The sequence below is a fragment of the Nansenia antarctica genome (genome assembly GCF_963989245.1).
Source record: "Nansenia antarctica genome assembly, chromosome: 3".
NCBI lineage: Eukaryota > Metazoa > Chordata > Actinopteri > Argentiniformes > Microstomatidae > Nansenia > Nansenia antarctica.
In genome coordinates, this window is record NC_137688.1 from 20,258,412 (window position 1) to 20,273,449 (window position 15,038).

Below are 15,038 nucleotides of genomic sequence, written 5' to 3' on the forward strand. Positions count from 1 at the left end.
GTATAGTGAACGTGTCCGACTGGCTTGTCAGACCTTGTCCACCGAGAGCCAACTGAGACCTAATTATGAAACAGAATCAATGGGTACACATGTTGACATTTCCCTGGTACGGTCTGACTTGTTTCCCTATGCCTGGAGGGAAAACACATGGAACACACCCGAGGTGGAGCGCTAATGACAAACAAGGAATGGGAAGGAGGGGGGGGGGGGGGGGTGAGTTGGGTGGACAGGGGGGTTGTTCGGATATGGTGTGCTATCATTCCATGTTTCATTTCCTCACTCTACTCCTAGGGCCCCCCACTTGCGGTTTAATGGAATGAAGATGAGAACAAGGATTGCACGTTCTACACAGACCAACCCAGTAGCCTTTGATTCTCTTAGCCCCGGAGCTGCAGACTCCTTGGCTTTCATTACCTCCAGAGTAACTAAGCCCCTCAAGCGCGGTGGTGTCGGCAGGGAGCCGACGATCAATAACACACATGATAAAACCATAGATTTTCCCCTCGCCGTGGATTAGCAGGGTAAGATAGGCCCAACTCCCCTGGTGGGCGTCCGCTAAATGAATAAATGGGGGTAATGAGAAAGGTGGACATCCTCTTTTCCCTACCCCTCTCTCTCTCTCTCTCTCTCTCTCTCCCCCCCCTTTCTCTCTCTCTCGTCTTGTCAAGGTATATCCTGCTGATCAGAGCCAGGGGTGGAGGGGGTCATCAAGGGGGTTGCTGCGATCGGTAAAGATCAGACCCCCCCCCCCCCCTCAGCCAGGTCATTTAACCATGCGTCAATCCGTCTCCTGTGATCAGCAACCGTGAGCAGGGATTGATTGGCCGCGACTTGCTTATCAGTGCAAACCATCTAACCTGGACCCTGACGTTTAATCGACAGAGAGAGAGAGAGGGAGAGAGATGGGGGCTACATGATCTGCTAGCGGCTCGGCAGAGGCTTTCATAATACTTCATTTCTCTATATGTTCACAGCGCTGCTCTCTCGCCACTCCTCCCAGCTCACATTGATAAAGCCAAACGCATTGGCTCGTAATGGGAACTAGATAGACCTGTTAGCGGTTTCTCTTTGATAGCGCGGCAGCCGGCCGTGGTGCAGCAGTCTGACAATAGCCCTGCTCACTCAAGCAGCATGTTATGCTAAATTCAACCTTTCAGAATCAGAAAATAATTATTTTTATTGCCAAGTATGTTCGCACATATAGGAAATTGACTTGGGTGTGGTTGGGGCATAAGACATAAAGACACAGACAGACAGCAATATAATAAAAAACAAAAAAAACAATGTAATAAACAACACTATATAAGCAAAAATAGGTAAATGGATATAGGTTAAATGAAGTGTTCCACAGAGTCAAACAAGCACAGCCATAGCTGCTCCTCAGCTCTGCGGGGAAGGGAGGAGGTATGTAAGTAAAGCTGTATTTATATAGCACCTTTCATACAAGAAATGCAGCTCAAAGTGCTTAAGCGGGGGAAATCGTGGATGTGGATTTTTTAATAGCCTACCACACAAATATGGACTGCACATAAATAGTGAAAATACCACCGCTCATCTGTTATCAAACTTTGCTGAGGTGCTGGAACTGAATTATGTGAATGTCTCTCAGTAGCATCTGCTACATACGTCGCCCCAGAATTCACCAGAACTGGCAATATCAATGTTGGTGTGGGCAGTGTTTACGCTTTACGCTTTACGCTTTACGCTTTACGCTTTACGTTTACTCTTTACGCTGCCCTCACCTCCCCCCCTCCCCGCAGAGCTCAAGAGCAGCTATGGCTGGGCACTTCATTTACCTATAGCCATGCAATGCATGATGGGTCTGGTTGTTTATTGTAGCAATGAATCTCCTACCCCGAAGTGTGTTATTACAAGAACTCATATTGATCATTTGATATGAGTTTCTGTCTCATCTTAGAGAGAGAGAAAAAGGACACCTGAAAGGACACATTAATGCACTCGCACATCAGAATAGTGAGTTTTCGACAGTCTCATTACAGAAGTGTGGAAAAACAACCGATGGGGATGGGATGATTGCACCCCCCCCCCCCCCCCCCCTCTTTATCTCAGCTCCTGTGGCTATTTTTTCTTCCCTCAACATCTGCTCATGATGCTCAGGATATAGGGAGTGTTGAGACACCAAGTCTCTGTTCCCATAATGACTCAGCCCTGAGAGAGAGAGAGAGAGAGAGAGAGAGAGAGAGAGAGAGAGAGAGAGAGAGAGAGAGAGAGAGAGAGAGAGAGAGACAGAGAGAGAGAGAGAATACCTGTCACAGCAACTCTCCTGTAACACTTTGGGTGTATTCAGCTCCAGCCGCTGATCGTACTTACACAGCAGGATACATATTAAATGGATGTATAGAGGAAATTGAATAAGCTCTGCTTTCATCACAACACAATGTACGCCAGCAGCCTTCCTAAAGCACAGTGTTGTCCCTTTAGTCACCCTGAAACCTCAGCTTCTCAACTGCTTTTAGATGGAATACACGTCACTCTGCACATTCCTGACCTGACCCCATGCAATTATAGTGTTCATGTCCTCCTTTACGACTGATTAGATTTACTGTACAATATTGATGGATGATATTGACCTTTTAAGTATGTTCTCATATATTTCATCCTCTCTCTCAATCTCCTAGGGTTAGGGTTAGCCACTAAAGTGTTCGGGTTTTTTTGTTCCTCCTTAACCATGCACTTCTCTCTCTCTCTCTCTCTCTCTCTCTCTCTCTCTCTCTCTCTCTCTCTCTCTCTCTCTCTCTCTCTCTCTCTCTCTCAAACACACTCACTCTCTCTCTCTCTCTCAAACACACTCTCTCTCTCTCTCTCTCTCTCTCTCTCTCAAACACACTCACTCTCTCTCTCTCTCTCTCTCTCTCTCTCTCTCTCTCTCTCTCTCTCAAACACAGACAATGCTAAAGGACGACTCTTTGCTACTCATACCAAATGTGCTGAAGGTGTTCCTGGAGAATGGACAGATCAAGTCATTTACATTTGACAGCCGTACCACTGTCAGGGTATGTAGTGTGTGCGTGTGTGCGTGCGTGTGTGCGTGTGTACGTGCGTTGGTACTGTAAGTCTGTTTTGTAAGAATCCCCTCAATTGTTTTCGAAACAGGAAAGAAGCTTAATGCCTTCAATTTCCAGCATTCAAAATGGCTGTGATATTACCAATTACATATAACTGTAAGGCCATTACTGTCTCTCAGCCTTTCAGACGACTGTGACATATTCTAGCAGACTCATTAAGCCACACTATTAGATTCAAGAAAAAAAAAATCTGCTCATTGAGGGAGGGAGGGAGGGAGAAAAGAGCTCTCTACCGTCAGCCTAATTAAATGGATTCACATTCAAATGTAAAATGCAAATCAATAAAAGCTCCCAAAGCCTAAATCAATTGCACAATAGGATGCCCTACTAGATCTTTAGTGAGTAATGTCTACCCAAACATGTTATGTGTCGATTAAGGGTCTACAGTCACAATTAATTCTAAAATCTATATGATTTTGCAGCTCTCTTAAATGACTTCATGTGTTCACCCTGGGAGTTTGTTTTTGTGTATGAGCATTTAGTCATTTTAATCTATAGTCAATATTAGTCTCAAAGCTTATCCACTTTTGCTGCCTATTGTATTGTCGGTAATCCGTATCATGGTAATGATGGTGAATGGTTCTGTTGCTTGCTAGGTTTCAACCATTTATTCAACCATCTATTTGAGATTTGAGATTGCAGCCCAAACCCCATAATGCAGTAGGTCACTGCACATAAGACCAAGCTTTTAACAAATCTTCGTCCATGGGCCAACACTCACAAAACCATACAATACTGCTTAAAATCTGCCAAAGAGCTATGAGTACTGTGTTTGTTTGAGACATTACAAAACATTATACTCATCAGCCACAAGGCAAGGAGGAGTAAAAACACAAGTGTACGTGTTATACATATGTATGCGTGTTATACGTATGTATGCTTATCTTCGCTGCAGTGTAGAAAGCACAGGGGAGGGTTACAATCATTAAAACATATTGATCCCAATGCAACACCATAAAGCCCCATGTCAGATCATTAAAACATATTGATCCCAATGCAACACCATAAAGCCCATGTCAGATCTGTTTACACTGGGTCTTTGCCACATGAATTAATCTTGTTTTTTGCTCTGAAATGTCATCAGTGTCCTTGGGAACTCCCCGATGGAGAGCATTGTAGGGAACAAGTTTGTACTGTGAATGATTTGCATAGCCACCAAATTCCACTTCCTTATATTGCAGAAAGATGAGCTACCCATCAAGATACAGGAGAACGCTCGCCGCACAATGCAAAAACAATCTCTGCCCAGACGCCTATCAGGGACATCAATAATGGTTATTTTTTCTGAATGCATGACGTAAAAAGAGCATTTTCTAAACCGTATGCATTGTTCTCTCTCCCTCCCAACCTCCCTCCATCCATCCCCCTCGCTCCAAATCTCTCCCTCTTTCTCTCTCCCATCCCATCCCTCTCTCCCTCCCTCCCTCCCTCCCTCTCTCTCTATCTGTGCAGGATGTGATCTCCTCCCTGCAGGACCGCCTGTCTCTGCGCTACATCGAGCACTTTGCCCTGGTGCTGGAGTCTGGCGGGCTGGACCAGAACCAACGGCTGCATCTGCTGCAGGAGAACCAGCCACTGTCACATGTAGGGCTCCTGTGGTCGGAGAGAAACAACTTTAACTTTTCTGATCATTAAAAAAACGGTTGTCCTCTTGTTGCCGTTCTGTTACTCTGTGTCATCGTGTTCGTCAGTTTATGAATGAGTAACATGGAAAAGGGTAAAGATGTCAAGGGTAAAGCCGATCATCCAGGACGGCAGTTGTTAGTGTCACTCATCTGATGGCAAACGGATATTACAGCATCACTTTCATCATAGGGATTATTCATGCAAAGCCATATGCATTTAGATGATAGAAGGTCGACTACTTCAAATGCATTATGTAACACATTATGCACAGGTGGGTCCATGGAAGGTGTCTGTGATGCATGACCAATTTGGCGCATTATAAAGATGTTGTCCATTTGTCTCTCCAAGGTGGTGCACAGGACGTACTTCCAGGGGATGAAGTGTCTGTTCCGCATCTGTTTCTTCCCTAAGGACCCCGCAGACCTGCTGAGGAGGGACCCCGCAGCGTTTGAGTATCTCTACATACAGGTGAGAAGCTGGGATTAGACTAGTCGTCATAAATATCATGAAGGGATTATCTGTGCACATGGGAGCAGCTGGACCCTACTGGGACTTGAGTGGAGGGAATGGAATCTCTAGTTGCTCCTATGGGTAGTTCAAGCTTATTGCACCTGTCATTAACACGTTACAGGTAATATTTCAAAACCATCTATCACACCAACCAACAACAGATCAACAAAAACAGTGATTGTGATCCAAGTCAATAGTCACTAGTCCACTTGTCCACTTGTCCCTCCTCTGCACCCCTCGATGCAAGAATGCTTAGAGAGCTTTAGCATAGCACAAAGACGCAATTGAACAAACCATGTGACTTGACAACATGGTATAACATGATGTGCCCCTCCCCCCTCACAGAGTCGCAATGACGTCATCAAAGAGCGCTTTGGTATGGACTGGAAGTCTGACGTCACACTGCGGCTGGCTGCGCTCCACATCTACATCACTGTGTCGTCCGCCAGGCCCAATCAGAAGATATCGCTCAAGCACGTGGAGTAAGTGTGACCAAATCAGTACCCCCAAGTGCTTGACTTTAGGACAAAACTTTTCATTTTTGAATTCAATAATATTTCTTACTAATACTTCTTCTTAGCTCTGATATTGCTCTGTCTACTTGCCAACTTTGCTCATATGTCAAAACAATTGATAATTCATCCTTTTAATATGAAAAGCTGAAAAAGACAGACACAAAGAAATCCAATGTTAGATGAAAATCAACCTACATTTTTTACATTTAGTCATACCCACTACCTTCCAATTATTTAACTCATACTGACAGGCTGCTGCGGAGGAAGAACAGATCCATTGTATCCTTCTCAGTCTCAGCCTACCGCTGGCCTTGTCAAGCCAATATGCAAGACTATGAGCTGAAGTGCTCTGAGACTTCTTTGGGTTAGAGAGACTGCTCTTCTTGTCTTCTTGTTCATGGTTGATTGACTGACTCTTGGTTGATTGACTCTTCTTGATTATGCCATCTGTCTGTCTTGTCTCTTATGTGTCTGTCTCTGTGTGTGTGTGTGTGTGTGTGTGTGTGTGTGTGTGTGTGTGTGTGTGTGTGTGTGTGTGTCTCTCTCTCTCTCTCTCTCTCTCTCTCTCTCTCTCTCTCTCTCTCTCTCTCTCTCTCTCTCTCTCTCTCTCTCTCTCTCGTAGGAAGGAGTGGGGTCTGGAGCCTTTCCTTCCTCTCACTCTGCTGCCAACAATTAAGGAGAAGAATGTCTGTAAGACCCTGTCTCAGCTGCTGAAGACCTATCAGCACCCACCACCCTCCGGAAACAAGGTGCCTCTTACAGCATCGTGGCATAGAGACCAGAGGGAATGTTGTTCAATCTGATATAATGAAACAGACGCAGATTAATCTTCTGAATGCTCTCTGCGATGATGCCATATACTATTGTAACTGTGAGAATCACTGAGGGAACACTGATGCTAAACATTGCATGATACACCATACATTTTTAAAACACTTTCTACCTCGATACCATGCAGCTAGGATGCTATGCCTTTTGTATATTTCATCGTCATGTATAGCCAACCTTGTATCTAGGTGCTTGTGAATCAGTAGATTTGTCTGTTCTGTATAAGGATCGGATCTATTAGTAACTAAACAGTGCCCTCCAGAGGACATAATATGGATGTACAGAATCCCTGTATCATCCTAGACTAGAGTGTTCTTTTTGCTCTATTCTCCCTACTGATAGGTCCCTCCTCTCCAGGGAAAGCTGCAGTACATGCGTGTGCTGAATGACCTTCCACCCTTTGGAGGCTTGCTGTTCCATACAGTCGGCTTGGTAATTCTGACATTCCTGTCCCCGATTATATTTCCATGTGACTTTACTACATCTCAAGTCTCCAGCACACGTTTGGCACCTGAGAGCCTGGGTGTTTTGTAGACCCCAAATCCAAACACTCAGTATGATCAACGACTCACCATGATCTTTAACTGTACATTTCTGAAGCAACTGACACAATTGAACAGCATATCTTTTGTGCCAAGTAGCCTACTCACAAGCTCAGTGCTTTTTATGGTAATGTCTGCAAAAAGTTAATCTAAATAAGATGAAATATCTTAAATCAAGGCAATATTTTTATAAATAAATAGTTTTTTGTCTGTACTAGTTTTAAGATGTATTTCACTTGTTCTAAGAAAAACTTGGCAAGTGAAAATGTCCTGTTCTCTTAACAGACAACTTTGTTTATTTTAAGTAATATTTCCCCCCATTTTATTGCATTTTTTCTTGTTTTTGAAAGCTGACGTTTTGCAGTGTAATAGCTCCTCTTTCCCCTCTACTACAGGATGAGAAGCAGTCAGCTACAACTTTGTTGGTGGGTCCGAGGCACGGTATCAGCCACGTCATCGACCTGAAGAACAACCTCACCACGGTTCTGACCGAGTTCAGCCGGGTCGCCAAGATCCAGCTGTACCGGGAGAACCAGGGCGTGGCCCGTGTGGAGGTGGCCATTCATGAGGCCAAGGTGAGGCCACCTTAGAGAGATGAACAGAACTACTGGGGGGGGTTGAAATAGATTGGGACAGCTCAGGTCCATGTAACTGAGGATCCCAGAGTATAACCATAACTAACAGTATTATTGCTCAGAGAGAAAGCATGTTATAATATTTTTTCCTCAGAAAAAACTATGAAGACTATTTCAAACTTTTTTTTTTTGCGGCATTGGAAATTCCAATTCCAATTTAACATATTTTACCCCACCACACAAACCTGTAATTATTCATATGTTCAGTACTGCAAGTACAGGCAATGCTCATTGCCTGTCTCCTAAATAGTCTCCTAATCCCCCTCCCTCCCCCCAGCAGCCCCTGGTCCTGCTCATGGAGTGGCCGGATGCCAGTAACTTCGCCTGTCTCATATCGGGCTACTACAAGCTGTTTGTGGACCCCAAACGGACTATCTACCACAAGACACCTGGTCAGTCTCAAATGATCAAGGCAGGTATGTTAGTAGTCACCTCCTTGATTTCTAGTGGTGTTTAGGACTAGCAAACATTTGCTGAATACAAAACTACATCTCTTCAAATTCACTTTATAATCAATACATTTAAATATGCCTCTAATGACTTTGTGAAAAGAAAGCCATCCAATAGGTTTCAAGCTGTTTGCTTCAAGCTGTTTGCTTCCACAAAATCATGTCAAAATCTTAACATTTGCTATTGCACTAGAGTTGAAAAGTATTGTAAAACCATAGCTGTGTCATGTCTCCCATTGCCTGTATATCAAGGTTTCCATCTGCAGGTTTATGTATTAAAGTATCTACGAGTGTGAGACATTGCATGTCAGCCATTGTACTGCAGTCCACTGTGTGGTCAATCTACCTGGACTTAATTCCTCATATTTACCTGGACCGAAACCATTTCCAACAGTTATCATGGAAACACCATTCATAGCGTCCTCTGCTGTTGCTCCTCTCATCTCCATCCTGACTCATGGGAATGGGACAATCCTCTCTCCCTCTTCCTAATAGGGTAACATTTTGGGGGTTTGCCATTTTGCCTTTTTCTCTGTAATCAAAAACATGTAATATTCAAGCATGCACAGCTCTTTTCTCATCTGCTCTGGTCATCCCACCAGACTTAAACTCAAACCTCAACTTCAACCTCCAGAATCCATCTCTGAAAAAAAAAAACTCTTCATGTGACCACCAGTCACCGCCTCTGCTTTCTCATCTGGACCACCCACCCCATCTCTTCATGTGATACCTCACCTCTCAGCCTCTCAACTGCTCTGACAATTCTGTCCTCAGATTACAGAAGCTCCCATCATGCCCACCCACGCTCAGGGGCCGCGGCATCCAGCGGGGGGCGCCGAGGGGATGAGAGGGAAGGGCCGCAGAGGGACTCCGGTTCCCAGCGGGCCGCTGTGCCTGCGGAGTCACAACACCTGGGCTTGTGTCACATCCACCTGCGGGAACAGCAGCAGCTGCAGGAGCTCCAAACGCAGACGGAAGCCGAACTCGATATCAACGAGAATTTCATCTCCCAAGATCGACCCAGAACCAAGTCAGACCCCACCCTGCAGAGCACGGAGGCAATCGCGGCAGGGCCAGAGAGCTCTACCCAGGACAGCTCAGCAGCCTTCAGAGGCCGGGCCCAGACTCTGGGTCAGTCGAAGCGGGCTACACCACGGTTCTTCTGTGACTCCTGCCAGGACAGACTGAGAGCAGAGGGAATGGTTGTGGCAGTGAATGGCAGCTCAGGGAAGCACTGCTCCAACGCCTGCGCCTCCCGTGACGGAGGAGCCGTGGACCTCATGGCCCTGCCTCCCCCGGGAAACGAAGGGGAGGATGAGGAAGAGGTGGAAGGAGATGGGGGAGGGAAGCTGAAGCCGCCACCGTCTGCCATGGCTGCCCCTCCTCCAGGGTTCAGAGACCACAGCTCGGACGAGGATGACCAAAAGAGAGGAAGGAAGGCACGGGCCAACGCCAGTCCCATGGCTGCCTCTGGGCAGGCGGTACAGGCTCAGGAGGAGGTGCCTGTGACGTTGATAGATAACGTGGCCACCAGGACAGTGCGAGACCATGCCCAGGAGTTGGATGATGCCCTGGTGTCCACCCTGCAGGCACTAGAAGCCCTGGCTGCCTCAGAGGACTACCCCCATCATCACCAACAGCCCCCACAGACTGCAGGTCAACTCCAAGAAACCCCCGTCCCTCTGAGAGGGTCTAATCACGTTCCAAGGCCTCCCTTTAGACCTAGGGCCCTTTCAAATGGTTTTACAGCTACACTAGGTTTGATATGAAAACCAGCAAATTCTAAGATAAGCTTTTGCACCCTAAAACATAGCCACACATTTGGATAGCTTGTGAACACAGATCATAGTGATACATTCTGTTTGATCTTTATGGTGGATATTTTGCAATACTTCATAAAAACACGAAGGGATATGTTTTCTTATTGGGAGCATGACTGTTATGTAAGGATAACACTTAACATTAATTTGCCTCTATATCTGTGTACCGGTCATAACACTACATAGAATTTTGTCAATTGCATGGTACTTTACTGTCCTTATTCGAATTGTGTATTACGTGGAATAAGGACTCTTCCATGTTAATACAATGTTCTTACTAGGCGCAGTGTTAGAACACAAAGAAGAGTAACATTGAAAAGTCATATTTCATTATTTCTTTGTGACTCTGATAGTGTCTTTTGTTTACTTTTTCTGCAGGGCTGATTGTGTTGGCAGCCATTACGCCTGAGTCATCACTGGATTCGGGCCATGAGACCAACTCCTCAGAGCTGACGGACGTCTCCGAGATGGTGTCTGCCATGAAGCAGCACCAGAACCAGGCCTACTTGCTGGCCCACCACATCAACAAGGAGCGCATCTTCAGTCGCCGTGACTTTCCCTTGGCCATCCCTGGGTGTACCAGCCAAACTATAGGTAGTGGTGCATTCTCCGTAGGTCACATTCGAGGCAGCTGTCCCACCAAGCCAGTGATCCTCAGCAAGACTATACCCCTTAAGGTCAGCCCTAGTCAGGAGACTGCCATCGCAAGTGTAGCAGGTCCTCAACAGCCAACACAGAGTGAGCAGAAGATAAAAGCAAAGCAAGAGCCCACCAAAGCATGCACCCTGGACCCCCCTGCTAAGTCACCTGGGGAACTGATAGTGTCTGATCCAGGGAAGACACCCCAGACCAGCAAAGATCAGAGGTTGCCATGTCCTGCTGGAGGAAAACTGAGCTCAAATCTTTCTACTGGTTTGAAGGGGAAAACGTCTGCACCTCCGAGCCCGGGCCTCACCAACAAAGCCTTACCAATTCTCTTGCCTGTGGAGAGAACTGCCTCTGCCAAGATTTGCCCCACAAACATGTGCCAAGACGCCGAGCCTGCCTCTAGCGAGACCATCAAGTCTTCAAGCTCACAAGACCTCCTGCCAGTTGATGACCTGTTCTGCACATGCCCAGTGCGAGCAGAGCCAGGGCCTCAGCTGAGACTGAAGGATCCACAAGCTCAGAAGGTGGTGGTGTTCCACTCCTCCTCCCCAACAGACGACGAGCGCCTTCGGGCGAAAGGCCTCCAGCTGGCCAGCAGCAAAGAGAATGCAGTGAGAGGAGGAGGAGGAGCAGACCCCAACTTGGCAAAGCCCAGCCCCCAAGTCCAAACCAAGTACTCCCCTCACATGCCTGTTAAAACAGAGAGGAAAGAAGCAGCAGAGGCCAAGGTGGAGACTTCCCAAGGTAAAGCTCATGCTGAGCCACAAAAATGCCCCTCAAAATCATTGCCCCTCCTGGTAGACCCAACACTTTCCACCAGCTCTGGGGACAAGGTCTCCACCCTTCCGGCTGCGGACAACAAGAAGCAGGGCAGCGGTAAAGGGAAGGCTCAGCGTAGCGCCCCATTCCTAAGTTTCAAAAACCTTCTCTCTGCCACCTTCCCAGCCCGAATGCGGAGGGAGACAGATGAAAGACGTGCCCAGCTCCAGAAGGTTCGGCAGTACGAGTTGGAGTTCTTGGAGGAGTTGCTGAAGCCCAAGTCATCCCAGGGAGAGTATCTACCCCAGGGGTCCTCCCCTGTCCCCTCAGGCACCCCCTGTGCCTGCCAGCTCCGCACTAGCCCTGTGCTCAAAGCCCCTGGCATCTCCCGAGAACAACGGCGTAGCTGTGACTGTAAGAGGATGTGCAGAGGCATGCGCCTGCCCGACACACCGGTTGGCTCCACCGTGGAGAATCAGCACAGAGGCAGAGAGAGGAACATCTCCAAGACCCCTCCGGCAGTCTCCAAAAGCCCTCACACCCAGAGTGGTCCAAGGAGACCTCAGACCTTAGAGATTAAGACCACTCGTATCCGCTCAACCAGCCTGGAGTCGAGAGAGCCCAGGGGAGAGCAGGCGTCCTGCCTACCCACATGCACCTCACGCTCAGAGTGTTTGGGAGCCCCACAGTACACAAAGCTCCAAAGGAGATACAGCATCGGAGAGGTAGACAACAGCGACAGCACACCCCTCTACGCTGAGGTCAAATCCAAGGCCAAAAGTCTGGAGAAGGAGATGGAGAGAGTGAGGGCCACAGGACTGAGACTTCCCACACCCATCGAGCCCATTCATACTCAATCTCAGCCCAGCGGGGATGGGAAAGGGAAGAAGGGGGTGTTTTTCATCCAAGGAGAGGAACTGCTGCGTGAGAGCAGAGAGGGGGCCAATGAGATGCTGCTGGGGCTGCCAAGCGAGGACAGTGATGAGAGAGAGAAATGCTGCTCTTTCTGTTTCTGCTACAGGAAGTGTGAGGCGGCAGACGAGAGCAGCGAGAAGGAGGAGCTCTCCTACTCCATCCCCCTCCAGGTCCTGCCTGGCATGCAGCTGGACTCTCGAACCATGCCTGTGGTCAGCAAAACACTCAAGGTGCTCAATGCTGAGGACTGCTGTGGGGAAGAAGAGGAGGTAGAGGAGGAGGAGGAGGAGGAGGAGGAGGAGCCACAGACCCAGGAGATCGACCTACGGGCCTGTGGGACTCTGGAGGGGAGCCTAGCACGGGTACAGTCTCTGCAGGGGAAGACTTTCAACCTGCCGGAGGGCTTTCTCAATGCTCAGCTTGATGCTAATGAGCTGCTAGCCATCCTGCGCCAGTGTGGTAACTGCCCCCAGGTGGAGGGAGAGTCTCGGCTACAGCCCTCCAGGATTGCTGAGTACAAGCAGGAACTGGCAGTGAGATTTAAAGAGTTCCGGGCATCATGTCGGCGAGTGGCAAGTGTTGAGAAGAGCCCCACACGCATGCTAACCGCTGTCACAGCCAGCTTCCAGGTGCTTTGCGAACTGACTCAGACCTTCATCAAACTGGTGAGAGGGGTGCGTTCAGAAGCGCAAAGGCTTCAGCTGCTGCGAAAGGTTGAAGAAGTAGCTATAAACTACACTTTGCTCCTACGTGCAGCGGAAGAGGCTATGGGACACTCCAGCAGCCTGCCCACGAAGAGTGTGAGCCCCCAAGTCATCCCTACCACCACTAACATGAGCTCTCTCACCCGCCCAATCAAAACCCTTCCCACCCAGTAAAGAGAAACCCTATATAATAATCGTGACAGTTGAGAAGTGGGTGGGTGCAATCTCCAAGTCCATTACTTATTTATTGTTTACATTTTTTACAGGAAGTGCAATGATTCATCCTCAGCAAAAACTGCAATGCAACTTCTCCATTCCGTGTTTACAGGGCCTGTGGTAGCCTAGAGTGGCCCTACTGTATCCGATGATACAGACCATTGGGCACCAATGCACAAAGGTGCAGGGACCCCCCTTCTCAAACACTGGGTGAAACACAGGGCTAACCACTCCACATCAACTTTCACATCTCTGAACTGTCATTCTCACTCTTTTTCTATGTATCTTTGAGTTGTATCTTTTTTGCAAAGAATATAACATTTTGTGGATAAAAATGAAAATAATGTAATAATTATATTGATTATAACAAATATAAAGAGTATGAAAAATAAGTTGTGACCCGATATTTAATGTCCTTCGGGCGAAAATACTACAGAGCAAACGTCAAGTAGCGAACTCTGTTAATTAGGTAGTCCAAAGCGTTGGTTAGTTGGTGACGTGTTTGTTTGTTCAATTTTCCTACTATTGTGACACAAAATGGAGTTCTATGTTGGTTGTCTGGATAATATCTGACTCAACTCAAAGGAGAGAGTATCATAGTCCCAGTCTTGAAAATGTTATACCTCCTCTGCAACCTTGAACTGGCTTAATGAAACACAGAGGTCCATTCACTTACTGGTAGAAAGGGAGTGCAGGTATGGAACACACCTGCTCAGGGCAGTCTATGTAGCAGTATCCCAAACTCGAAGGCCAATCATTTCAGCAGTATCACGTGTAATTACCCTCACACTGATGTATTGGCATAAGGGACAGATGCACACACGCTATCTCGCACTACTAGACAGAAACACACACAATACCCACTTAACTGTTTCACTAAACTGGCACCTCACTCTGTGTCAATGATTACACCTTTAATGGGAGATCCACTAGCAAGTGAGTAAGCTTAGCCTTAGACCTTTGCACAACTTCAAGAATTTGCTAGTAGAAATCAACTTCAGTGTATCAATTAATTATAGCATATTGCTGCTCTTTTCATATTGACATGTTTTTATATTCACACTGCTGAGCACTGAGATGGATAATTCACTCTACACCTTGTGTTGTACTCTCAATTTCATCTTATAAAAGACTACGGTCTCCATATATAGTAATGCCATACAGACATTTTACAGGATCCTCCTTTGTCACAAACCAGGTTTATAATTTTGTTTTGTGTATCTGCTGTTGTCCATTGTGCAATCCAGGAGATACTGAGGAAACACACACAAAGTAGTTTTCTATGTATTTTAATAAAACCAACACCTGTGTTTTCTGTCTGAAAACTTATTTCTGTCTCATCCTGTTGTCATTGAGGACAGTTAGCCTGAATATAACAGCCTTTCCACAGACTTTCCACAAACTGTTGTCATTGAGGACAGTTAGCCTGAATATAACAGACTTTCCACAGACTTTCCACAGACTGTTGTCATTGGAACATTATTCATATCATGCAGTGTTTTTCTTTCTTTCACTGTACTAATACTGTCTTGCACGTTTCCAAGTTCTACTTTTCCTCCTGGACTTACAAGGAGCAGAAACTGTCAAGTCACCATTGACGGTGATATGTATCACTTGACGTTTTAACAAAACGAGATTCACAAAAAAGCAAGGCCACTTATGCCAATGTTTTACGATGGAAATTGGAGTGGTATCATTCCACACTCTTGTTGCAAATATCGTAAAACATTTGTAATGCGTGTGAGCCTGAACAACTCCTAAACTTTTGAAGTATCCAATAATGGT

The 15,038-nt window shown here is 46.7% G+C and overlaps 1 protein-coding gene across 1 annotated transcript in view; it reads left to right on the plus strand.

Annotated features, from left to right (window-relative positions):
* Nucleotides 1-13,211, plus strand: part of frmpd3 (FERM and PDZ domain containing 3) — a gene marked incomplete at its 3' end in the record, with an annotated part of 15,376 nt that extends 2,165 nt beyond the window's left edge. Inside the window, 10 exon segments of the mRNA XM_080525084.1 lie at nt 2,907-3,014; nt 4,539-4,670; nt 5,061-5,180; nt 5,568-5,704; nt 6,360-6,486; nt 6,908-6,997; nt 7,503-7,682; nt 8,023-8,158; nt 8,966-9,847; nt 10,390-13,211. Of these exon segments, the coding sequence (XP_080381210.1) occupies nt 2,907-3,014; nt 4,539-4,670; nt 5,061-5,180; nt 5,568-5,704; nt 6,360-6,486; nt 6,908-6,997; nt 7,503-7,682; nt 8,023-8,158; nt 8,966-9,847; nt 10,390-13,211 (4,734 nt within the window).
* Nucleotides 13,212-15,038: the final 1,827 nt, after the last annotated feature.